This window comes from Delphinapterus leucas, chromosome 20, assembly GCF_059928025.1.
Source record: "Delphinapterus leucas isolate spDelLeu-1000000601 "Yukka" chromosome 20, BTC_Dleu_Yukka2, whole genome shotgun sequence".
In the NCBI taxonomy this organism is placed as follows: Eukaryota; Metazoa; Chordata; class Mammalia; order Artiodactyla; family Monodontidae; genus Delphinapterus; species Delphinapterus leucas.
The window spans coordinates 14,775,010-14,802,054 of record NC_143148.1 but is presented as its reverse complement, the minus strand read 5'-3'; the positions used below and the strand labels follow the sequence as shown (position 1 = coordinate 14,802,054).

Here is a 27,045-nt window from a genome sequence, read left to right as displayed (position 1 = left end):
GATCTTCCCAGACCAGGGCTTGAACCCGTGTCCCCTGCATTAGCAGGCAGATTCTCAACCACTGTGCCACCAGGTACTTTTCTACTTATCCGCTTTTACCCTTTAACAGAGAATAATAAATTTACCCAAACAATAATATTATGTATCGGAGCAATTACCACATTATTTACAGCAGTATGCACTCTTACCCAAAATGACATTTAAAAATTGTTGCCATCTCTACTTCATGCCAATTAGGCCTTATAATAGTAACAATCAGTATTAACCAGCCTTACCTAGCATTTCTCCATATTTGCACACATGCCTTTTTCAAGGCCATACTATTTACATGCTCTAGATCTATTATTCATAGCCTAAATGATGAGCAAGACATTCAGTAGACAGGTTTATTTAAAGCAATACCTTTTACCACAACAGCCCTCGTTATTGAAGTCTCGCACTGACAGGAATATACTTCCTCACAGGATTCTACTCTAAAGACCTAATCATCAAAATCGCTAACATGTCATATGCCAATACCTGAGCCCTACTAATAACTCTCGTCACCACATCCCTTACAATTGTCTATATCACTCACATTATTCTCTTGCACTATTAGGACAAACTTTTCCACTTTAATTCTAATTAATGAAAACAACCCACTCCTAATCAATTCTATTAAATGTTTACTAACTGGAAGTATTTTGGCTGGATTTCTTATCTCCAACAATATTCCCCCAACAACAATTCCACAAATAACTATACCTTATTATTTGAAACTAACTGCCCTTGCTGTAACCATCTGGCACTGAAATCAGCCTCACCACACAAAACTTAAAATTTAAGTACCCTTCAAATTTCTTCAAATTTTCCAACCCCCTAGGGTATTTCTCCATTATTATACACAACTTCCCACCATACTTAAATTTATCAGCAAGCCAAAAATCACATCAGCCTTCCTAGATTTAATCTGACTAGAAAGTATCTACCCAAAACTACTTCCCTTATTCAAATAAAAATTTCTATGCTAGTATCAGACCAAAAAGGCCTAATCAAACTACATTTTCTTTCATTCCTCATTACCCTCACCCTAAGCATAATTCCGTTCAATTACCATGAGTAACCTCTATAATAACCACAACACCAATAAGCAATGATCAACGGGTAACAATTACTAATCAAGTACCAGAGCTATACAATGTCACAATTCCTATAGCCTCTTCACTAAAAAAAACCCAGAATCACTCATATCATAAATTACACAATGCCCTAGTCCATTAAACTTAAATACAATCTCCACTTCTTCATCCTTTAAAACAGGGGTCTGCAACCCCCGGGCCATGGACTGGTACTGGTCCACGGCCTGTTAGGGACAGGGCAGCACGGCAGGAGGTGAGTAGTAAGCAAGCGAGGGAAACTTCATCTGCTCCTCCCCATCGCTCGCATTACAACCTGAACCATCCCCCACCCCCACCCGACCATTTCTTCATAGAAGAAAAAATGTCTTCTATGAAACTGGTACCTGGTGCCAAAAAGGTTGGGGACCGCTGCTTTAAAACATAGAAGACTATTGAAAATTCTATCAACCCTGAAAGAAATATACCTAGAATGGTCTTACTAGAAACTCAAACTTCAGGATACTGCTCAGTAGCCATAGCTGTCATATAACCAAATACTACCAACATTCCCCCTAAATAAATCAAAAATGCTATTAGAACCCAAAACGAACCACCAAAATTCAACACAATCCCACAACCAAAACCACCACCTACAATCAACCCAAGTCCACCATAAATAGGTTTTTTAAAAAATTTATTTATTTTATTTATTTTTGGCTGTTTTGGGTCTTTGTTGCTGTGCACGGGCTTTCTCTAGTTGTGGCAAGCGGGGGCTACTCTTCGTTGCAGTGTGCAGGCTTTCCATTGCGGTGGCTTCTCTTGTTGAGGAGCATGGGCTCTAGGCACGCAGGCTTCAGTAGTTGTGGCTCACAGGCTCTAGAGTGCAGGCTCAGTAGTTGTGGTGCACAGGCTTAGTTGATCCACGGCATGTGGGATCTTCCCAGACCAGTGCTCAAACCCACATCCCCTGAATTGGCAGGCGGATTCTTAACCACTGAGCCACCAGGGAAGCCCTAGGTGAAGGTTTTGAAGAAAAACCCACAAGACTAATTACAAAAATAGTACTTAAAATAAATACAATGTATGTTATCATTATTCTTACATGGAATCTAACCATAGCCAATGACATGAAAAATCACTGTATTTCAACCATAAGAATACTTAATAACCAACATCTGAAAATTATCCATTAACAAAAATTAACAATGCATTTATCGATCTCCCAGCTCCATCAAACATTTTATCATGATGAAATTTTGGTTCCCTACTGGGCATTTATTTTTGTTTTTTTTCTGGGGTTTTTTTGGCCCCGCCACAAAAAGATCCCCACCCTGGCTTGCAGGGATCTTAGTTCACTAACCAGGGATTGAACCTGGGCCCTCAGCAGTGAGAGCACAGAGTCCTAACCACTGGACCACCAGGGAACTCCCTAGTTCTACAAATCTTGACAGGCTTATTCTAGCAATACATTATACATCAGATACAATAACCACTTTTTAATCAGTAACACATATACGAGATGTAAACTATGGATGAACTATCCGAAATCTACATGCAAATGGAGCCTCCATCTTTTTTATTTGCCTATTTATTCATGTAGGACAAGGATTATACTATGGATCCTACACCTTTTTAAAATATTTACTTATTTTATTTTCTTCCTTTTTAATTTTTTTGGCTGCATCGGGTCTTAGTTGCGGCACACGGGATCTTCATTGAGGCATGCAGGATCTTTTGTTACGGCGCGTGGGCTCTTCGTTGTAGTGCTTAGGCTTCTCTCTAGTTGTGGTGTGTGGGTTTTCTCTCTCTAGTTGGGACGTGTGGGCTCCAGGGCGCATGGGCTCTGTAGTTGTGGCCCTCGGGTGAGCACGTGGGCTCTGTAGTTTGTGGCACATGGGCTCTCTCATTGAAGCACGTGAGCTCAGTAGTTATGGCAAAAGAGCTTAGTTACCCCATGGCATGTGGGATCTTAGTTCCCCGACCAGGGATCGAACCCATGTCCCCTGAATTGGAAGGTGGATTCTTTACCACTGGACCACCAGGGGAGTCCCAAATCCTATACCTTTTCAGAAACATGGAACACTGGAATCATCTTATTATTTACAGTCATAGCTACAGCATTCATGGGCTATGTCTTACCTTGAGGACAAATATTCTGAGGAGCAACAGTTAACACTGTTCTCCTCTCAGCAATCCCATGTATCCGCACAAGCCTCGTCAAATGAATCTGAGGTGGCTTTTCAGTAGATAAAGCAACTCTTACATGATTCTTCGCCTTCCATTTTATCCTCCCATTTATAATTGCAGCACTAGCAGCTGTCTACTTACTATTCCTCTACAAGACAGGCTCCAATAATCCTACAGGAATCTCATCTGATATAGACAAAATTACATTTCACCCCTACTGTACAATCAAAGACATCCTAGGTGCCTTGTTACTAATTTTAATACTAATAATATTAGTGCTATTTTCACCCAACCTACTAGGAGACCCAGACAACTACACTCCAGCAAACCCTCTCAACACACCGCCTCATATCAAGCCAGGGTGATATTTTCTATTTGCACATGTAATTCTACAATAAATTCCTAATAAACTAGAAGGAGTATTAGCCCTAATCTTTTCAATCTTAATTCTAGCATTTATCCCAATTCTTCACACATCCAAACAACGAAGCATAACATTTCCACCTCTCAGCCAGTGCCTATTTTGAGTACTAGAAGCAGACCTATTAACACTAACATGAAGTGGAGGACAACCCGCAGAACACCCCTTCATTATGGTATTTGTCTTTCTGTTTCTGACTTAGTTCACTTCACATGCTAATCTCTAAGTCCACCCATGTTGCTGCATTTCCATTTATTTTTATTTTCTTTCATCATGTTTTTTTTTTCATTTTCAGCATACAGTGCCTGTACATACTTTGAAAGATTTATTAAGTATTGTATTTTGGGGGTGCTAATAAAATGGCATTTAAAATTTTACTTCAGCAGCAACATGGATGCAACTAGAGATTATCATACTAAGTGAAGTCAGAAAAAGAAAGACAAATACCATATGATATCACTTATATGTGGAATCTAAAATATGATACAAGTGAACCTATCTATGAAACAGAAACAGTCTCACAGACATAGATAACAGACTTGTGGTAGCCAAGCAGGAGGGGCAGGGGGAGAGATGGAGTGGGAGGTTGGGGTTAGCAGATGTAATCTATTATATACAGAAAGGATAAACAACAACGTCCTACTATATATATAACACAGGGAACTATATTCAATAGCCTATGATAAACCATAGTGGAAAAGAATATTAAAAATGTACATATGGGCCTCCCTGGTGGCGCAGTGGTTGAGAGTCCGCCTGCCGATGCAGGGCATACAGGTTCGTGCCCCGGTCCGGGAGGATCCCACATGCCGCGGAGCGGCTGGGCCCGTGAGCCATGGCTGCTGAGCCTGCGCGTCCGGAGCCTGTGCTCCGCAATGGAAGAGGCCACAACAGTGAGAGGCCCGCGTACCAGAAAAATAAATAAATAAATAAATAAAGACAGGGTAAGAGGGGTGGAGTTGTGTGATCAGCTTGTGCACCTTCTTCTGATTCGTTGGTGGTGAGGTAATCAGGAGTCAATATCATCAATCTGGTTCCAACCCACCTGGGGTCAACTCGCTCATGGTCAAGCAGCAGTTAACTTTTTCCACCTGATGGGGGTTTCGCTATCTGCCAAAGAACTCAAGGATGGCTCAGAGTATTAACTACAGACCTTATGGAGGAACTAAAGATCTTTAACTTTGTTTAATGGCTAAGCTATTATTGTTTCAAATTGCTTGACTGCTTTCCTTTGTTTCTGAATTTTCTCACTTCTCTGATTAAATTTGCTCTTTGGAACACCCCCCCCCAAAAAATCTGCATCTACCTTCAAATAATATGACACTGCTTCACTTGTAGTATAAAGACCACAACAACATATTCCAAATTCCTCCCATCCTTTGTGCTACATTCGTCATATATTTCACTTTTACCTATGCCATAAACATACAATATTTACTTTAGATGATCACGTATCTTTTAGAGCAATTACATATAAGAAAGGAAATGAATTTTATTTGAATTTCACTGATTCCAGTTCCAATGCTCTTCATTTCTTTGTGCAAATCCAAGTTTGATTGATATCATATTCCTTCTGCATCTCCTGTAGAGGTCTATTGGCAGTCTTTTTAAATAAATAAAAATTTATTTATTTATTTATTTATGGCTGTGTTGGGTCTCATTGCTGCACACGGGCTTTCTCTACTTGCAGTGAGCAGGGGCTACTCTTCATTGCAGTGCTCGGACTTCTCATTGCAGTGGCTTCCCTTGTTGTGGAGCACAGGTTCTAGGCATGCAGGCTTCAGTAGTTGTGGCACGTGAGCTCAGTAGTTGTGGCTTGTGGGCTGTAGAGTGCAGGTTCAGTAGCTGTGGTGCACAGGTTTAGTTGCTCCACAGCATGTGGGATCTTCCTGGACCAGGGCTCGAACCCGTGTCCCCTGCATTGACAGGTGGATTCTTAACCACTGCATCACCAGGGAAGCCTGCAATGAGTTTTTGATTGTCTGAAAAAGTATTTTATTTATTTATTTTTGGCTGCATTGGGTCTTCATTGCTGCGTGTGGGCTTTCTCTCGTTGTGGTGTGCAGGCTTCTCATTGCAGTGGCTTCTCTTATTGAGGAGCCCAGCCTCTAGGTGCACTGGCTTCAGTAGTTGTGGCTCATGGGGCTCAGTAGTTGTGGCTAGTGGGCTTCAGTAGTTGTGGCTCGCAGGCTCTAGAGCACAGGCTCAGTAGTTGTGGTGCATGGGTTTAGTTACCTTGCACGGGCTTAGTTGCTCCACAGCATGTGGGATCTTCCCAGACCAGGGATTGAACCCATGTCCCCTGCATTGGCAGGTGGATCCTTAACCACTGCGCCACCAGGGAAGTCCCTGAAAAAGTATTTATTTTTCATTTTTGAAGCATATTTTTGCATGGTATAGAATCCTGTATTGATAGCTTTTTTCTTTCAGTACTTTAAAAATTTGTCTCCATTGTCTTCTTGCTTGCATGATATCTGATGAGAAGTCTGCTGTATGTGATTCTTATCCTTGTCCCTCAGTACGTAAAGTTTCTATTTTCTTGAAGTTGCCTTCAAGATTTTCTTCCTTATCTTTCTTTTTAAGAAGTTTAAATATGATAATACCCAGGGGCATTCTTGGTGGTCTAGTGGTTAAGACTTTGTGCTCCCAATGTATGGGGCCCAGGTTCGATCCCTGGTCAGGGAACTAGATCCCACCTGCCACAACTAACAGCCTGCATGCTGCAACTAAAAGATCCTGCATGCCGCAACTAAAGATCCTGCGTGCTGCGATGAAGATCCCACATGTGGCAATGAAGATCCCTCATACCACAACTAAGACCCAGAGCAGCCAAATAAATAAATAAATAAGTATATTTTTTAAAAATATGATATGTCCAAAAGTGTTTTTCATTTTTATTTGTATTTATCCTGCTTGGTGGTCTCTGAGTCTACTGGTTTGGTGTCATTAACTTTGAAAAAGTCTCAGCCATTATTTCTTCAAATATTTTTTCTTCATTCTGTCTCTTAACTGGGATTCCAATTAAGCATATATGAGACATTTTATACTGTCCCATACCTCTTGGATGCTCTATTCTGGCTTTTTTCACCCACTCTTTTTCTCACTGTGTTTCAGTATAGGTAATTTCTATTACTCTAAATTGAAGTTCACAGATTCTTTCTTCAGCTGTGTCCAATCTACTAATGAGTCTATCATAAACGTTATTCACCTCTGCTGTGATTCTGATTTCTAGCATTTCTATTCAACTTTTTCTTATAGTTTCCATCTCTCTGCTGTAATTACACATGTGATCCATTACATATTAGTCATAATTATTCTAAATTCCTATTGGGTTGCTCCAATATCTACGTCATATCTGAGTCTGGTTCTGATGATTGCTTTGGCTCTTTGAAGTGTTATTTCTTGCCTTTTCACATACCTTATAATTTTTTGGAAAGCTGGACACCTTGGGTAGTACAGCAAATATAAAGTTAAGTATTTCTTATGCTTACAGATTAGCATGCCTTTCTTTCTGCTAGGTTTTTTTGTTTTTTGGTTTTTGGTTTTTTTTCCAGTATGTGGGCCTCTCACTGTTGTGGCCTCTCCCGTTGTGGAGCACAGGCTCCAGACGCGCAGGCTCAGCGGCCATGGCTCACGGGCCTAGCTGCTCCGCAGCATGTGGGATCTTCCCAGACCGGGGCACGAACCCGTGTCCCCTGCATCAGCAGGTGGACTCTCAACCACTGTGCCACCAGGGAAGCCCTCTGCTAGGTTTTTAACATGGGGGTTTGAGTCAGCAGATGGGTGGGGTTTAGGTTTTTCATTGCTGTGGTTACCTTCATTGTACCACAGGCTTCAAATTCCTCTAAAGATACCTGTGTTTAAGGTATGGGTTGGTTTGCCAGGCATGTTTACTCAATATATGTTTCTCCCTTGGCAATGAGTATTCCGTCTGTGCTGTTCCCCACAGAGAATCTCTCTTGCAGGTCTCCCAGCTATGTTCCACTATTATTTTTATTTGATGCTTGTTATCCTCATGGGGGGTTGGGCAGTAGGGGTTGGTAGAGAAAAGCAGTCTCTTATATTCTCACTAAGCCTAAGTCTTAGGCAGGCCCCATGTCCCTCAGTCTTGGTTATGTATGTGGCTTTCATGAATGCTCTTGCCTCTCCTCCAGCTGTGTGCTAGGTCTAGCACATATTCCTTCCCCACTCCCAGAGGTAGTGCTTTTTTTTCAGTTCACTTTCTTAAACTGCTATAAGTTTCCACCTGTGCCCTAAGGTAACAGTTTTTTTGCTTTTTATTATACAAACTAAAGTTTTTATTCTGCAGCAAAGATGGGTCTGTGCTGTTGTTCCCTTTCCCAAAGCAGCACCACAAGGAAAGATATCACAGGGTTCTCCTCCATTTTCACAGTGCGTGTCTGGTGGGATTTCTGGAGGAAAAGCCTAACAGAGATTGAAAACTCCCAAATTTGCAACTCCCTCAGTGGCTTTATACTCTTGCTGGTCCACATTCAACCTTTGACAAGCTGTTAAAAAATTTTAACTGTATCTTCTTACTGGCTTATATGGTGTCTGGCAGTATCCACCCCATATGAGTGAAGGCTCAAGTCTTATACTCTTGCTGGCCCACATTAAACCTTTGATAATTTGTTTAAAAAATTTAACTGTATCTTCTTATTGGCTTATATGGTGTCTGGCAGTATCCACCCCATGTGAGTGAAGGCTCAAGTCCTGTTTCTCCCAGAAGGCATCTGTTTTTCCTCAGATTTCAGGTTAGTTGGTTGCCCTGTGACCTCAGTTCTTTGATGAGTTCAAAAAAAGTTGTTAATCTGCAGTTCGTCCAGTTTTTTCCTTGTTTTAAGGGTGGAGGCAGAGCTCTTTCCATCTATGTCCCTGAGCAGAAACCCAAAGTCCCTCCACTACAATAAACTTTTAAGAATTGCCCCACTTGGAAGGTACACAGCAAAAGTCCCTCAGCTTATTCTGGCATGGGGCCCCAAAATACCTCCCACATGAAGTTAGGATTAAGATGGTATCTTAATGTTAAGTAAATTCGCTATGTTGGAGTTGCTGCGGCGAAGTGTTACAGGCAAAGCAGTAGCAATTGGCAAGGCGTCAGGGAAAAAAGAATAAATTTGGAGGAATTCAAAGTGGACTGACTGGAGAAATACTTTAAAAACAAATTCTCATATTAGATGTTCTATTCATACCAAATGTTATTTTTCTTGTCCCTTTGTGAAGAACTTACTTGAGGTATATCCATTTGTTCAGTTTCTGAACTACTATCCATACTTCCCTCCTGAAATGAGCTCGGATACAGTTAAAAAACGTTAACAACTTGGGCATCCGTATCATCATCATCGTCATTATCATCATTTCTGCCTGCTTGAATCCAAATTTTGCCAAAAACTCTAGAATCATTGAGAGCCCCACCCCTGGCTGCATTTCCCAAAGCAATTCTCTAGATAGTTTGAGCTAACTTACATACTGGGGAAATGGCTCCATCGTGGATGAGTATTTTCTTTCCACCACCACCCCAAATTTTCCCTAGTCTTCTCTTTCCCTAGTCTTCCCATGTGTCCCTGGATTCCAGGTCCTAACATCCACTTGGCAACATATGTTTAAATCACATGGGAGGGGGGCACAAGTTATGGTTATGCGCCTTTTAAAAGAAACACAGTGCACTCACTCCGTTAAAAGCTACTGCATATCATTTCTCCCTACATAGAAACCATTCCCTGATTGCTGATCAGCTGCATCTTTCACTTGACCAATGCCTTCTCATCCTTAAGTCAAATTAAGGACTACTTTATCCAGGGAATTCCCTGGCAGTCCAGTGGTTAGGACTTGGCACCCTCACTGCTGTGGGCCCAGGTTCGATACCTGGTTGGGGAATTAAGATCCTGCAAGCCATGCAACATGGCAAAAAACAAACAAAAAAACTACTTTATCCCTTGATCAGGATATCCCTCTATTGGATATATCTTACTCCTACATCCCATGAGCTTGCCCAACATTGGCATTTATCATTCTGCCACAGCATTTGCTGATTTGTCTCTCTCCCTAGGACTGTGAATCACTTATGGCAGGGACTACTTATATGGCTTCTTCATGGCCTAGCACAATAATTTACATTTCAAAGGGCACAGTAAAAGTTTGTGCAGTGCATTTAAAATAACTATGACTAATATGTTTAGGGCTCTAATGAACAAATTAGGAAAATAGATAATGTAAGGGGAGAAATAAACACTATAAGAAAGAATCAAAAGGAACGCTAGCAATCAAAAATATATCAACAGAGGTGACCTAAATGGGAAGGAAATCCAAAAAAAGAGGGATTATATGTATACATATAGCTGATTCACTCTGCTGTACAGCAGAAACTAACACAACATTGTAAAGCAACTATACTCCAATAAAAATTAATTTAAAAAATACACTAACAGAAATGAAGGCATTCAGGAAGAGGTAAAATTGTCATTGTATGTAGATGACATGATACTCTATATAGAAAACCCTAAAGACTCCACACAAAAAACTATTAGAACTCATAAATGAATTCAGCAAGGTAGCAGGATACAAGAGTAATATACAGAAATGTGTTGCATTTCTTTACACTAACAAAGAAATATCAGAAAGGGAAGGTAAAAAAAAAAAAATCCCATTTAAAATCACATCCAAAAAACAAACCACCTAGTAATGAACCTAACCAAGGAGGTAAAAGATTTATATGCTGAGAACTATAAAACATTGATAAAGGAAACTGAAGAGGATTCAAGGAAATGGAAAGATAGCACATGTTCTTGGATTGGAAGAATTAACATAGTTTAAATGGCCATAGTACCCAAAGCAATCTACAGATTTAATGTGTTCTCTATCAAATTACCCATGACATTTTTCACAGAACTAGAACAAATAATCATAAAATTTACATGGAACCACAAAAAAACCAGAATTGCCAAAGCAATCCTGAGGAAAAAGAACAAAGCAGGAGGCATAACCCTCCCAGACTTCAGACAACATTACAAAGCTACAGTAATCAAAACAGCATGGTACTGGCACAAAAACAGACAAACAAATCAGTGGAACAGAATAAAGAGCCCAGAAATAAACCCACACACCTACAGTCAATTAATCTTTGACAAAGGAGGCAAGAATATACAATGAAGACAAGACGGTCTCTTCAGCAAGTGGTGCTGGGAAAGGTGGACAGCCACATGTAATCAATGAAGCTAGAACACTCCCTTACACCATGTACAAAAATAAACCCAAACAGGCTTAAAGACTTAAATATGACATGACACCATAAAACTCCTAGAAGAGAACACAGGCAAAACATTCTCTGACATAAATCACAGCAATGTTTTCTTAGGTCAGTCTCCCAAGGCAATAGAAATAAAAGCAAAAATAAACAAGTGGGACCTAATCAAACTTATAAGCTTTTGCACAGCAAAGGAAACTATCAACAAAATAAAAAGCCCACAGACTGGGAGAAAATATTTGCAAATGAAGCAACTGACAAGGGGTTAATCTCCAAAATATACAAACATCTCATGCAACTCTTTGTCAAAAACACAAACAACCTAATCAGAAAATGGGCAGAAGATCTAAATAGACATTTCTCCAAAGAAGACATACAGATGGCCAAAAAGCACATGAAAAGATGCTCAACATCACTAATTATTAGAGAAATGCAAATCAAAACTACAATGAGGTATCACCTCACACCGGTCAGAATGGCCATCATCAAAAAATCTACAAACAATAAATGCTGGAGAGGGTGTGGAGAAAAGGGAACCCTCTTGCACTGTTGGTGGGAATGTAAATTGATACAGCCACTATGGAGAACAGTATGGAGGTTCCTTAAAAAACTAAAAATAGAACTACCATACGACCCAGCAATCCCACTACTGGGCATATACCCTGAGAAAACCATAATTCAAAAACAGACATGTACCACAATGTTCACTGCAGCAGTATTTACAATCGCCAGGACATGGAAGCAACCTAAGTGCCCATCAACAGATGAGTGGATAAAGAAGATGTGGCACATATATACAATGGAATATTATTCAGCCATAAAAGAAAGGAAATTGAGTTCTTTGTAGTGAGGTGGATGGGCCTAGAGTCTATCATACGGAGTGAAGTAAGTCAGAAAGAGAAAAACAAATACTGTATGCTAACACATATATATGGAATCTAAAAAAAAAAAAGGTTCTGAAGAACCTAGGTGCAGGACAGGAATAAAGATGCAAATGTAGAGAATGGACTTGAGGATGTGGGGAGGGGGAAGGGTAAGCTGGGATGAAGTGAGAGAGTGGCATGGACATATATACACTACCAAATGTAAAATAGCTAGTTACTGGGAAGCAGCCGCATAGCACAAGGAGATCAGCTCGGTGCTTTGTGACCACCTAGAGGTGTGGGATAGGGAGGATGGGAGGGAGATGCAAGAGGGAGGAGATATGGGGATATATGTATAGCTGATTCACTTCGTTATAAAGCAGAAACTAACACACGATTGTAAAGCAATTATACTCCAATAAAGATGTTAAAAAAAAGAACTCAACCATGTTAAAAAAAAAAAAACTAAAAGTAGAGTTGCCATATTACCCAGCAATCCCACTTATGGGCATATATCCAGAAAAGACAAAAACTCTAATTCAAAAAGGTACAGGCACCCCATTGTTCATAGTGGCACACTATTTACAATACCCAAGACATGGAAGCAACCTAAATGTCCATCGGCAGATGAATGGATAAAGAAGATGTGGTGTACATATATATATAATATATATATACACAATGGAATATTATTCAGTCATAAAAAAAGAATGAAATAATGCCATTTGCAAAAACATGGATGGACCTAGAGACTATCATACTAAGTGAAGTCAGACAAAGACAAATATTATATATCACATGTGGAATCTAAAAAATAGTACAAATGAATCTATATACAAAACAGAAAACAGACTCACAGACATAGAAAACAAACTTATGGTTACTAAGGGGAGAGGAAGCAAGGGAGGAATAAATTGAGAGTATGGGATGAACAGGTGCATATAAAATAAACAACAAGGATTTACTGCATAGCACAGGGGACTATATTCAATATCTTGTAATAAACTATAATGTAAAGTATCAAAAAAAGAATATATATATAACCAAATCACTCTGCTGTACACTTGAAACTAACATAATATGGTAAATCAACTATACTTCAACAACAATAAATAAATAAAAGTCCAAAATTTTCCAAAAAATATTTATATGGGAAAAAAGAAGAGGAACCAAGACTGTCTGAAGAAATATCTGATTTTAGGGCTGGAGTGGGAAAACTACAAGATGAGCCTAGAACATCTTGTGCCAGAAATTAAGGAAGTGCTCAAAAACTGATAGGACCATGTTAAAAAGATGTGAAACTGGCTCAAAGAAGCTCCCATTGGCCAAATTAGGGGCAATTTGAGCATGAAAATAAATATTTACAGTAATAAATTATAACCTACTAAATAAAATAGAATCCATGAGCTCAACGTGATATAAATCAGTAGGGAGAAAGGAAAGCTCTTCCTTTCCACTATAATGCCAACCAATAAATGTAAAAGGAATAATATAAACATAAAACCACTTATCAACTGGAGAGTGGTTCAGACTGAAGTTGTCAATGGAGGCTAAGAATGGGTAAAGTTTCGATGAGGAACAGGATTTTAGCACCATATTGGAACATTTTCCAACAGTTACAAGGAAAAATAGAACTTTACAGTGAAGACATCAACATGACTAGATGATCAAGGTTAACATCACCAGTGATGGGAAAGAATGACATAATGAGAAAATCAAAGTTTGTCAGGAATACATGCCTGAGTCTAGGCATGAAGAAACATCCAATGGAATCAAGTTGAGTGCCAGCCTACAGAATATAAGTCCTGTATTCTTTTAAACTCTCAAGGACATGATAGACAGAATGACTGAGGAACTGTTCCAGGTTGCAGGAGGCCAAAGAGACATGACAACCAAATGTAAGGTATGAAGGAATCCTGTACCTGAAAACTAAAAAAGACATTTTGGGAGGACTTCCCTGGTGGCGCAGTGGTTAAGACCCCATGCTCCCAATGCAGGGGGCCCAGGTTCAATCCCTGGTCAGGGAACTAGATCCCACATGCATGCCGCAACTAAGAGTTCGCATGCCACAACTAAGAAGCCCGCATGCTGCAACTAAGAAGACGGCAAACCACAACTATGGAGCCTGCCAGCTGCAACTAAAAAGCCCACCAGCCACAACAAGACCCGGCACAACCAAATAAAAATAAATAAATATATATGTTTTTTAAAGTATGAAGAAAAAGACATTTTGGGGACAATTGGCAAATTTGAACAGGTTCTCTAAATGGCAATGTTGTATCATTGGTTGACTTCCTGACTTATTGGGAGGTCTCTGTTTAGGGAAATACACACTGGAGTATTTAGGGGATGAAGGATCAGGTCTGAAGCTTGTAGTCACATGGTTCAGAAAAAGACTCATTGTGTGTGTGTGTGTGTGTGTGTGTATGTGTGTGTGAAAGAAAGAGAGAGATATTAAAAGTTGGTGAGTCTGGGTGAAGGCAATAAGGGAGTTTTTTTGTAATGTACTTGCAAATTTTCTGTGAGTTTGAAATTACTCTGAGATCATTTTTTTTTAATTAAAATTGCTTAGTGCTGATGGAACTCTAAAAAAAAAAATGAATGCCTTCAATGGACTCATCAGTAGACTCAACATGACTGAGGAAAAAATCAATGAACTTGAAGACAGGTCAACAGAAACCTCCCAGTGCTCACTTCAGCAGCATATATACTAAAATTGGAATGATATAGAGATGAATAGCATGGCCTCTGCACAAGGATGACATGCAAATTTGTGAAGCGTTTGATATTTTTTAAAATGATGGGGGGGCAGGGATAGAAATGTAAAGCTTTAGAATGCATTCAAACTTTGATTATTATCAACTTAAATTAGACCATTATAAATATAAGTGGGTTTATGTCAGTCTCATTGTAACCATTAACCAAAAATTTGCAGTAGATAACAAAAGATAGTGAGAAATGAATCTAAGCATACCAATAAAGAAAGCCATCAAACCACAAAGAAAGAGCAAAGAAAGGAACAGAGGAACTACAAAACAGCCAAAAACCAATTAACAAAATGGCAATAAATACATACCTATCAATAATTACTTTAAGTGTAAATGGATTAAATTCTCTGATCAAAAGACACAGAATGGGTTCGTGCCCTGTTCCAGGAGGATCCCACGTGCCGCGGAGCAGCTGGGCCCATGAGCCATGGCCGCTGAGCCTGCGCATCCAGAGCCTGTGCTCTGCAACAGGAGAGGCCACAACAGTGAGAGGCCTGCGTACCACACACACAAAAAAAGAAAAGCTTTCAAAAAGACACAGAATGGATGAATGGATTAAAAAAAACAAGACCCATCAATATGCTACCTATGAGAGATTCACTTCAGTTGTAAGAACACACACAGACTGAAGGGTCCATCTTTTTGCATGATGATATTCCATGCAAATGGAAACCAAAAGAAAGTTGGGATAGCTATACTTATATCAGACAAAACAGACTTTAAAACAAAGACTGCCATAAGAGACAAAGAAGGGCATTACATAATGATAAAGGGGTCAATCCAACAAGAGGATAAACATTTGTAAATATATATGCACACAACATAAGAGCACCTAAATATATGAAGCAAATATTAACAGGTCTAAAGGGAGAAATAGGCAGCAATACAATAAGACAATGGATAAATCATTCTGACAGAAAATCAATAAGGAAACATTGACCTTAAACAACACATTAGACCAGATAGACTAAATAGATATATACAGAAATTCCATCCAAAAGCACCTGAATACACCTTCTTCTCAGGTGCACATGGAACATCCTCTAGGATATGATAGGCTACAAAACAAGTCTTGACAAATTTAAGAAGACTTAAATAATATCCAGCATCTTTCCCAACCACATGGTATGAAACGAAATCAATTACCAGAAGAAAACTGGAAAATTCAGAAATACGTAGCAACTAAACAACATGCTACTGAATAACCAATGGGAACAAAGAAATCAAAAGCAAAATCAAAAATATCTTGAGACAAATGAAAATGGAAGTACAATACACCAGAATTTAAGGGATGCAACAAAAACTGCTCTAAGAAGGAAGTTCATAGCAACAAATGCCTATTTCAAAAACCAAGAAAAATGTCAAATAAACAATCTAACTTTAAACCTCAAGGAACTAGAAAAGAAGAATAAAAGAAGCCCAAACTTAGTAGAAGGAAGGAAGTAACAAGAATCAGGGCAGAAAAAAATGAAATAGAGACTAAAAAGACAAGAGAAAAGATCAATGAAACCAAGAACTGATGCTGTGACAAGATAAACAAAATGGACAAACCTTTAGCTAGACTCACCAAGTAAAAAGAGAGAAGACTCAAACAAAATCAGAAACAAAAGAGGAGATGTTACAACTGATACCACAGAAATACAATACAAAAGATAAGAGACTATTACAAACAATTATATGCCAAAAAATTGGACAACCTAGAAGAAATGGATACATTCCTAGAAACATACAACCATCCAAGACTGAATTATGAAGAAACAAAAAAATCTGAACAGACCGATTACTAGTAAGGAGGTTGAATCAGTAATTTAAAACCTCCCAGCAAACAAAAATCCAGAACCAGATGGCTGTACTGGTGAATTCTACCAAACATTCAAAGAAAAATTAATACGAATCCTTCTAAAAATCTCCCAAAAATAGAAGAGGAGAAAACACTTACAAACTCATTTCACAAGGCCAGCATTACCCTGATACCAAAACCAGACAAGTATACCACAAGAAAAGACAATCACAGGCCAATATTCCAGATGAACACAGATGAAAAATCCTCAACAAAATATTAGCAAACATGAACTCAACATACATTAAGAATCAAACACCTCAGGGCTTCCCTGGTGGCACAGTGGTTAAGAATCCGCCTGCCAGTGCAGGGGACACAGGTTCAATCCCTGGTCTGGGAAGATCCCACATGCTGCGGAGCAACTAAGCCCATGCACCACAACTACTGAGCCTGCACTCTAGAGCCCACAAGCCACAACTACTGAAGCCCGCATGCCTAGAGCCCACACTCCGCAACAGGAGAAGCCACTGCAATGAGAAGCCTGTGCACCACGATGAAGAGTAGCCTCCACTCGCCACAACTAGAGAAAGCCCATGTGCAACAAAGAAGACCCAATGCAGCCAAAAATAAAACAAAATAAATTTATTTTAAAAAAAATTTTAAAAAAGAATCAAACGCCTCAATAAAGTGGGATATATTCTAGGGATGCAAGGATGGCTCAATAACCACAAATCAACAAATGTGATACACCACATTACCAAAATGAATGATAAAAATCCATATGATCATCTCAATAGATGAAGGAAAAGTATTTGACAAGATTCAACATCCATTTTTGATAAAAACTCTCAACAGGGCTTCCCGCGTGGCACAGTGGTCGGGAGTCTGCCTGCTGATGCAGGGGACACGGTTTCGTGCCCTGGTCCAGAAGGATCCCACATGCCACGGAGCAGCTGGGCCCGTGAGCCACGGCCACTGGGCCTGTGCGTCTGGAGCCTGTGCTCCACAACGGCAGAGGCCACAACAGTGAGAGGCCCGCGTACAGCAAAAAAAAAAAAAAAAAAAACTCTCAACAAAGTGGGTATAGAGGAAATGTATCTCACATAATAAATGATATATATGACAAGCTCAGAACTAACACCATAGTTAATGGTGTGAAGCTAAGAGCTTTTCCTCTAAGACCAGGAACAAGACAGGATGCCCATTCTCACTATTTTTGTTCAACATAGTACTGGAAATCCTAGCCAGAGCAATTAGGCAAGAAAAAGAAATAAAAGGCATCCAAATGGAAAGGAAGAAGTGAAACTTTCATTATTTGCAGATGACATGATATTATACATACAAAACCCTAAAGACTGCCAAATAACTGTTAGAACTTATAAATGAATTCAGTAATGTTGCAGGATACAAAATTAATATACAGAAATTGCTGCATTTCTATGCACTAATAATGAACTATCAGAAAGAAAAGTTAAGAAAATAATTCCATTCACAATTGCATCAAAAAGAATAAAATACCTAGGAATAAGCTCAACCAAGCAGGTGAAAGACTATACAATGAAAACTATAGGACACTGATGAAAGAAATTGAAAAAGACACAAATAAATGGAAAGAAATTCCGTGTTCATGGATTGGAAGAATTGATATTGCTAAAATGTTCATACTACCCAAAGCAATGTATAGATTCAATGCAATTTCTATCAAAATTCCAATGGAATTTTTCATAGAAATAGAACAAACAATCCTAAAATTTGTATGGACCCACAAAAGACCCCAAATTGCCAAAGCAATCTTGAGAAGGAATAACAAAGCTGGAGGCATCATGCTCCCTGCTTGCAAACAATACAAGACTTCTCTTTGTTTTGTGTGTTTGTTTTGCATATTTGACTTTCCAACCATGTAAATGTCTTACATGATTATAAAACAAAATTAAAACAAAAGCTAAAATAATTAATTAAATAAATTAAATTAAAACAACAACCAAAAAAACCCATAAGCTATACCTAAAAATCAAAAGCAGAATGAAACAAATGAACCTACTCATATGTTACATTTGTGGCTTAACCACACACAGAGAAATTAGTTCTAGTTACTTTAAAGCACAATAATTGGGTTATATGTCCCTAGAGAGACAACCCCAAAGCAAATAGATCTATAAAGAAATATTAAATTATTTGCAGTAGGAATATTTTAAGTACTAGTAATATTGCTCTGAACTATCTTATTTATATATACATATACACATCTACAGATGGATGGATTAATAAATAAAAGACACAAAAATGAAACTAAAGTAGAAACTCTGTAATTCTAAATTTTTTTGATTGCAAATAGCAGTATGAACTCATGGGGTCTACTCTGTTAAGAGTATATTTCCAGCTACAACGTTAATGAACATTGAAAACATATCACGTGAAAGAAGCCAGTCACAAAAGACCACATATTGTACAATTTCATTTATATGAAATGCCTGAATAGACAAATTCATCAAGGCATAAATCAGATTAGTGGTTCATTAGACTGAGAGGAAGGAGGAGAATATGAGATTGACTGCTAATGGGTACGATAATTCTTTCGGGGGGACAAAAATGATCTAAAATTACATGATGGTGATGGGTGCACAACCCTGTGGATTTTTTTAAAAAACATTCCGTTGTACACTTTAAAGGGTAAAATGTATGGTATGTGAATCAAGCTACTACAAAAAACTAAAAGAATATATTTCCTAGCTCTGCCCACCAAAACAAAAAGCCTAGAAACAATGACCATGTCAGTAGGACTAAGCACCGTAACTGGGGTTTTCTCCCAACCATTCTAGCTAGTCCCTTTCAGTCTTTTTTGCTGGTTCCTCCTCATTTTCTTTGACTTTCTCATGTTGAAGTGACCCAGAGATAAGTCCTTTACCTCTATCATTTTCCATCTACCCTCTAAGTGATCTCCTTAAATACCACGTATATGCTGATAATCCCCAAACGTATGTCTCCAACCTAGGTCTCAGATCTTTCTTTTGAACTTCAGACTTGTATATCCCACTGCCAACTTAATATTTCCACCTGAATGTCCAAAGGGCATCTCATACTTCAGATACAATATTCCAAACTGAAATCTCAATATCTCTCTATGCCCCAGATTCTTCCTACATTCTTTCCCTTCTCAGTTAATGATAACTCCATTCTTCAAGTTGCTCAGATTAAAAAATATTGTGTCATCTTGTCACACTTACACTCCACATCAGTTCTATCAGCAAATTATGTCAGCTTTACCTTTAAATTATATCCAATACATGACTACTTCTCACCATTTTTACTACTCTGGTCCAGGTCACCAACATCTTTTCCCTAGATTAATGCAATAGTTTCCTAATTGGTCTCTCTGCTTCTGCCCTTGTCCCTGCCCTCTTCCCCTATTCTTCTTCTCATAATTCTTTCATCAGAGCAACCAAGGCGATCCTCTTAAATCGTAAGCAGATACTATCACTTGCATGTTCAAAACTCTCCAATAGCTTCCCATCTCATTCACAGTAAAAAACCAAGATCCTTAACACGGCCCATAAGGCCCAATCTGATCTGCCCTCCTTCCCTCCAATTACCTTTCTTCTCTCATCTCTCACTACTCTCCCTCTCATTTGCTCTATTTCAGCCACACCAGCCTCTTTGTAACAGGCATATTCCCCTCTCAGGGCTTTTCTAACTGTTGTTCCCTCTTCCCTTAATTATGTGCATAATTAGCACCTTTATTTCCTTCATATCTTTATTATTACATTTTCAGGATGCATTCTTAACTACCCCATCTAAAACTCCAACTCTCATCCCTGATTCTATATATCCTCCTGCTTTCCTTTTCTCTTAGAATGTTTCACTATTTAATGTATGTTATATTTAACTTACTTACCTCATTTATTATCTGGCCCACAACAATGTAAGTGCCATGATAGCAGAGAGTTTGTCTCCTTTGTTCAATGTTATATCCCAAGCATCTATAATTATTCCTGTCACACGCAGCATTCAATAAATGGTGAGTGGATGAATGAATGAATCCTCAGTACCTGAAGAACCTGGAAAAGAAATTTGAAAATAGAACACTGCTTTAGAAAAACACCTTAGAAAACACATAATTCACACAAAAAAAGATTTTTAAATGGTTGACTTCAGTAGTAGTTAAATAACTGCAAATTAAAGAAATTATTTTACATCTATGAGGTTAACAAAGATTATTAATACTAACGATAACCATTGTTATCAAGGGTGTATGAATATAGGCAATCTTATACTATGCCAATAATACTGTAGATTATTGGAACCTTACAAGAGAATAACTGGATAGAATTAGGGAGTCTTTAATAAGCATATATATCTCAACCTATCAGTTCCACTTCTAAGAGCCTGCTCCCCACCAAAAAAAATTAAGAAAGTGCATCATAACATGCCAAATAGTTGCTGATAAACCCATTCTATATAATGGCAAGAAGTTAAAAAGAACCAAATTACCCATCAACAGGTGTAAATGCATTAAAACGTATACCATAAAAAAAACTTTTAAATGATGACATAGATGTGTAATTGTTTAAATGGAAAAATATTAACTGCACATTGTTAAATGGCATAGGTAGATTACAGAACTGTATGTATAGCGTGATTCCAATTTTATAATATACGAATGCGTATGTATGTATTCACAGAGGGAGGGGTGAAAAGATGGGAAATAAATTTTGATAGTGGCTGGTAGAAGTATAAATGATTTTTGCTTTCTTGGAGCTTTTCTTTATTTTGTGATTTGGGGCGGGGAGTGAGGGGCAAGGAGTATTGTTACTAAGCACACAAAACAACGTGGCCATTACACAGAAATAAAATTTTAAATAAATACTGAAACAACGTGTTGGGGCTATTGATATCTCATAGAAAAACATATTTACGATTACCATCTCCAAAGAAATGAAGCAGTGGTACAAAGAGTCTCACAAGTCTACACACACAACCGAACTCTGCCTTTTATCGTGGTTTGCAGCCACGTTCATAGTGAAACAGAAAAGGAAAAGCACATCCACAAAATCCGCCTGCACACACGACTCCACGGCCATATCCGTCACAGACAAATGCCTGGCAAATAAAGTCCTATCAAGCCACACGCTCACAGTCCTTCACACGTCACTCCCACGGCCTCAGGGAACCACCCGCACGGGTAAAGCGCTGCCCGGCGTCCTCCTCCAACAACACAGGCACCGGGTGGTCCGCAGGCCCCTATTCCACCCAGCACAAAGAGTCCCGGACTCTGAGCTCGCGACTTCCCGAGGACTCACCACCGAGCCCGCAGACACAGGCCCCAATTCCGCACCTCAGCGCTGCCCAAGTGGCACAGCCGGTGCAGCCCGAGTTAGGTAATCCATTAAGGTCAGTGCCGGCTGTGGCCGAAGGCAGCACAAGCCTCGGTCCGTTAGACGCAGGATAACTCTTCCCAGAGCCCCTCGCGCCTCGCCGGGGCGGGACTGGCCCTCCAGTTGACGAGTAGCGGGAATAAGCAACCGCTGCGTTGAGGGGCTCTCAGATCTGCCGATGGGCCTCAGCTGAGAGTTTTGCGGCAGCTGCCTCCAGTTAGTCCGGCCCTCGGAGCCTGGGAGTGCCACTTGGTGCTGAGAAGAATGTGAAAAGGTCCGCAGTTTTCCTGCCCCGGACTACATTTCCCAGAGGCCGTCTCGGCCCAAATCTATTTTCTGCGAAAAGTCGCCTCCTCCTTACAGTTGTCTGGATCTTTGGGTTCTAGGCGTTACGGTATCTGGTCCGTGAGGGAAGCACCGCTGAGTCGGTTTCGTTCCGTCTGGTCCCGGCTCCACCTGGGACTGGACTTCAGTGGGGTGAAAGTGGGGCAAGGTCTGGGCACCTTGAAGAGACGAGATGGGCCAGCCTGAGCCTCAAGCTCCTGGAGGCAGTCAGAAAAGGGAGGAGTAAAAAAAAAGAAAAGAAAAGGGAGGAGCACCGTTGCGTGATCGGGTGTGGGAGCTTTCAGAGGTGGAATTTGTGGTAGGGAGTCTACGGGGTCGAGGGACTCTGAGGTCCAGTGACTTTAGGGTCGTTCTAGTTTGCGACCATTCGTGTGACCATGGTCGCGTCGTCTGTTCTAGTGACCTCTTGATTCTGACTCTGCAGTTTTTCAGAGACAATGTGCACTGTCCGTTCTTTGTGTTTCTGCTTTTCTGACGGGCACCTGTTACAATATTGAAATTTACATGGTTAGGTCAATACATGAGTCACCAAAATATTAAATGGAAAAAAATTATAGAGATTCGTGATTGTGTATTACTGGAAACACCCACGCTTTTTTTTTTTTTTTTTTTTTTACACTGTGTTACTCCATATTCCATGTGTGTTATATGGACAGAAGTGATACAGGTAATCTAGAAAGATGTCGTTGAAGAAGGCAAAGACACTGAGCCATCAAATGAAAGGTCATGTCAATAATTCAAAGTAGCCTCGCCATCAGGAGTGAAAAGTGTAAGTTGAAAAGTAGACAAGTAACCAGGTGCAAAAACCTAAGAATCCAGCAACCTGGACTATATGTCACTCTTGCCCTAAAGACCCGATTTCTTTTTTCAACATTTCATATGAGTTCCACTCTGATTTAAGAACTTAAAAACAATTGACAGGGCTTCCCTGGTGGCGCAGTGGTTGAGAGTCCGCCTGCCGATGCAGAGGACACGGGTTCGTGCCCCGGTCCGGGAAGATCCCACATGCCGTGGAGTGGCTAGGCCCGTGAGCCATGGCCGCTGAGCCTGCGCGTCCGGAGCCTGTGCTCCGCAACGGGAGAGGCCATAAGAGTGAAAGGCCCGCGTACCGCAAAAACAATACTCACCGCAATAATTTTGCAGTAGAGACCAAAATGGAGAAAATATCCAAGAAAACACTATTGTATGCTTTTGTGCAATAGTATGTTGGCAAAGAGAACAGAATACAGTAGACTACAGCATGCTAAATATCAGGAACTTGTAGTCGTGAAGCTACACAAAGCCTAAGGAACTATGTTATCTCTAGGAAGCAGAATAAGATAGTCTTCCTTTCACAGCCTTCCTTTCACCAGATGATAATGGGCACTGTTTCCGAAAAATGTGAATTTCTTTCTGGGAAGGGAAAAGAGGCTCCCAAACACTGCAGAGAGAGAACATGTCCTCTAAATAAGTTTTGCTTATTTGTCTCATGTGTCTTTACCAACAGTACATTTTTCTGTCAACTGTAAGAATTATTTTTTGCTAATTATTTTGTTAAAAGATGAGAACAGAGTTGGTTCTATGTCCATTCAGCTTCCTGATTTCATTTTTTATACTTGTAGATTTGTCTATTTCTCCTTTTATTTCTGTTAAGCTTTGCTTTATATATTTTAAAGCTCTCTTGTTGGATGATACATATTTAGAGTTGTAATAGCTTCCTGTTGGATTGATCCAATAGGAAATTATGGAATCTACCCTTTATAATATCACTTTTTGTCTTAGTTTTGATATTACTGTAGCTTCACCATCCTTCTTTTGGCTAGTGCATTATCTTTTTCTACCCTTTTGCTTTTAACCGTTCTGTTTTATTTTTAAAGTATGTCTCATTAAACAATATTATTTTAAAAATAATGACAATCTTACTCTGACATATTTAGTGAATTTACATTTAATGTAGTTGGGTTTTGGTCTACTACCTTAGAATTTGTTTTCTTTTCGGCCTAGCTTTTTAAAAATTTTTAACTTTTTATTTTGAAGTAATTCTTGATTCTCATGCAGTTGTAAGAAATAATTCAGGGAAATCCCATATACCCAATATCCAGTTTCCCCCAGTGGTAACATCTTGCAATATTATACACTGTATCACAACCTTCACATTGATACTTTCAAGTTATTTCCATCATCACAAGAATACTTCATGTTGTCCTTTTACAGCCATACCCACTTCCCTCCTTCTCTTAACCCCCTCCTTAAGATCTGGCAACCCTAATCTGTTCTCCATTTCTATAATTTTATCCCTTCAAGAATGTTATGTAAATGGAATTATAAAGTATGTAATTGGACTATTGACTTTTTCACTCAGCATAATCCCCTGGAGATTCATAAGTGTTTTTACATGTGTAAGTAATTCATTCCTTTTTATTGCTGAGTAGAAGTCCATGTGGATATGCCACAGTTTGTTTAGCCATTCATTCATTGAAGGACATATGGGTTGTTTCCAACTTTTGGCTGTTATAACTAAAGCTGCTATATACATTCATGTACAATTTTTTCATGTGTGTGAAAACAAATTTTCATTTCAAACACCAAGGAGAGTTTTAGAAGGAATTTGTCCATTTATTTATTTTTTTAATCTATCTGGAATTTTCACTGAGATTGTATTGAGTATATAGATCAATTGGGGAGAACTGACATCTTTAAAATGGTGACTCTCATAACCATAAGACACAATATGAGCACAATATATATCTTCTTTAATTCCTCTAAGCAATATTTTATATTTTTTAATGTACAGATAATGAAATATTTTGTCAGATTTACCCCTAGGTATTACAGAGTTTTTGATGCATTGTAAATGGTATTTTAAAAAATCCAATTTCCAACTGTTCATTGTTGGTATATAAGAAATACAATTGATTTCTGTATCTTGTAGCCTGATACCTTGCTTAAGTCACTTAGTATTTCTACGAGAGTTTGGAGGTTCCACTGGATTTTCTACATAGATGATCATGTCATCTGTGAGAAAAGACAGTGATATCTATTCCTATTGCAATCGGCAGATATAGTATGGACCTGCCCACCCACCCAAAATATGGTTGGGATGTTGAGACTGATGACGCCACACACACACCAAGAGGGTATGAAAAGTTTTATTACTCACACAATGAAGCTTTCTAGGAAAAGCAAGGCAGGTATCCCAAGAAAGTCTGCAAGTTGTTTGCAAAAGCAAGGAAAGGAAATTGGCGTGGAGCGTTTATGGCAGAGGCTTGTGTGGTTTAAATCTCCCGCTAGTGTCAAAAAAGAGAGGAGCTGAGCTTGCCCAGATTGGGGGCACAAGAGAAATAAGGAGTGAAGCTCAAAGCTGTAAGCAGCTTCTTCTGCTGTTCCTGGTGCTGCTTGTGTGCGTGTTTGGTGTGGATCTGGTGAAACAGCAGCTGAGGAGACTCCGGAGATCACCATGGCTGACAAAAAGACCAAGGAAGGACTGAGTACAATGATCATATTAATTTGAAGGTGGCAGGGCAGGATGGTTCTGTGGTGCACTTTAAGATTCAGAGGCACACACCACTTAGTAAACTAATGAAAGTCTATTGTGAATGACACCGTTTGTCAATGAGGCAGATCAGATTCCGATTTGACTGGCAGCCAATCAATGAAACAGACTCACCTACACAGCTGGAAATGGAAGATGAAGATACAAATGATGTGTTCCAGCAACAGACAGGAGGTGTCTACTAAAAAAGGAACCTGCTACTTTACTCCAGAACTCTTTTCTACAGACCAAAAGGACATTCTCGATTAGAAAAATGCAATTTGGTTCCACCACATCCTAACTATTACAGTACGGTTTTCTCTAGTCTTTCATTTTCCTCTTCCCCATTCCTTTATTGTACGTAAAGTAACTGGTGTATGCAGAAGCATATTGCTTTCCTAAAAAATAAATTATGGCCAATGGTATGTTTTGATTGACATCAAATGAAAATGGGTTGGGGGAAAATACTAGTTCTGTGAAAATGTTGCCTTTCCATTAGTGGTATGCTTGGTCACCTCTTATCTTTATATGCCAGTAACTTATTTTGCTCTCGCTATTTAACAAAAAAAAGGAATATAAAAAATCCTTGCAGGGCTTCCCTGGTGGCGCAGTGGTTGAGAGTCCGCCTGCCGATGCAGGGGACACGGGTTCGTGCCCCGGTCCGGGAAGATCCCACATGCCGCGGAACGGCTGGGCGCGTGAGCCATGGCCGCTGAGCCTGCGCGTCCGGAGCCTGTGCTCCGCAACGGGAGAGGCCACAACAGTGAGAGGCCCGCGTACCGCAAAAAAAAAAAAAAAAAAAAAAAATCCTTGCATACCTTGTTCAGCTGGAGAATTTTAATGTTTTTCATTTATCATTGTTAAACCAAGGACAATTTTATGACTTTTTTCTATGTAGATGTCACAAGTAAGGAAGGTAGTCTCTTTAAGTAGGGATAAATTACTCTAAAAGAACTAAATCCTAAAATAGTATAAATACACTTATTTCCAAAACAGAAATAGAGTCACAGATGTAGAAAACAAACTTATGACCACCAAGGGGGAAGGGGGAGGTAGGATAAATTGGGAGATTGGGATTGGCATGAACACACTACTATATATAAAATAGATAACAAACGAGGAGCTACTGTATAGCACAAGGAACTCTACTCAATACTCTGTAATGACCTATATGGGGAAAGAGTCTAAAAAAGAGTGGATATATGTATAACTGATTCACTTTGCTGTACAGCAGAAACTAATACGACATCATAATTCAACTATACTCCAATTAAAAATTAATTTTTAAAAAATAAAGAAATCCTAGATAGTTGTCCCTTCAAGACAAGCACTTGTTGTTTAAATAAACTTCTTGGTTTGGTTTTCTTTTTTAAAGCTATAAGCAGGCAAACATCAAAAAATGAAATTAGGCTCTTCATCACACTATCAAATCTGTATGCTGTTTATTTCTTTTTCTTT

At 39.2% G+C, this 27,045-nt stretch overlaps 1 protein-coding gene, 1 non-coding gene and 1 pseudogene across 2 annotated transcripts in view; 2 read left to right on the top strand and 1 right to left on the bottom strand.

Annotated features, from left to right (window-relative positions):
* The window catches only part of ZNF569 (zinc finger protein 569), a 60,292-nt gene extending 37,718 nt beyond the window's left edge, over positions 1-22,574 (bottom strand). Inside the window, exons 1-2 of the mRNA XM_030761355.2 lie at positions 21,657-22,574; positions 20,252-20,414 (exon numbers count right to left, since the gene is read on the bottom strand). Coding sequence (XP_030617215.1) covers positions 20,252-20,256 — 5 coding nt within the window. The 5' untranslated portion in view covers positions 20,257-20,414; positions 21,657-22,574. The remainder of the gene's footprint in view (positions 1-20,251; positions 20,415-21,656) is intronic.
* LOC115802602 (U6 spliceosomal RNA) lies at positions 14,498-14,604 on the top strand. The gene has a single exon (XR_004023104.1). It is a non-coding gene; the product is annotated as a U6 spliceosomal RNA (small nuclear RNA).
* A 2,633-nt stretch (positions 22,575-25,207) lies between the features above and the next one.
* On the top strand, positions 25,208-26,356 carry LOC149744609 (small ubiquitin-related modifier 2 pseudogene; annotated as a pseudogene).
* The last annotated feature ends 689 nt before the right edge of the window (positions 26,357-27,045 follow it).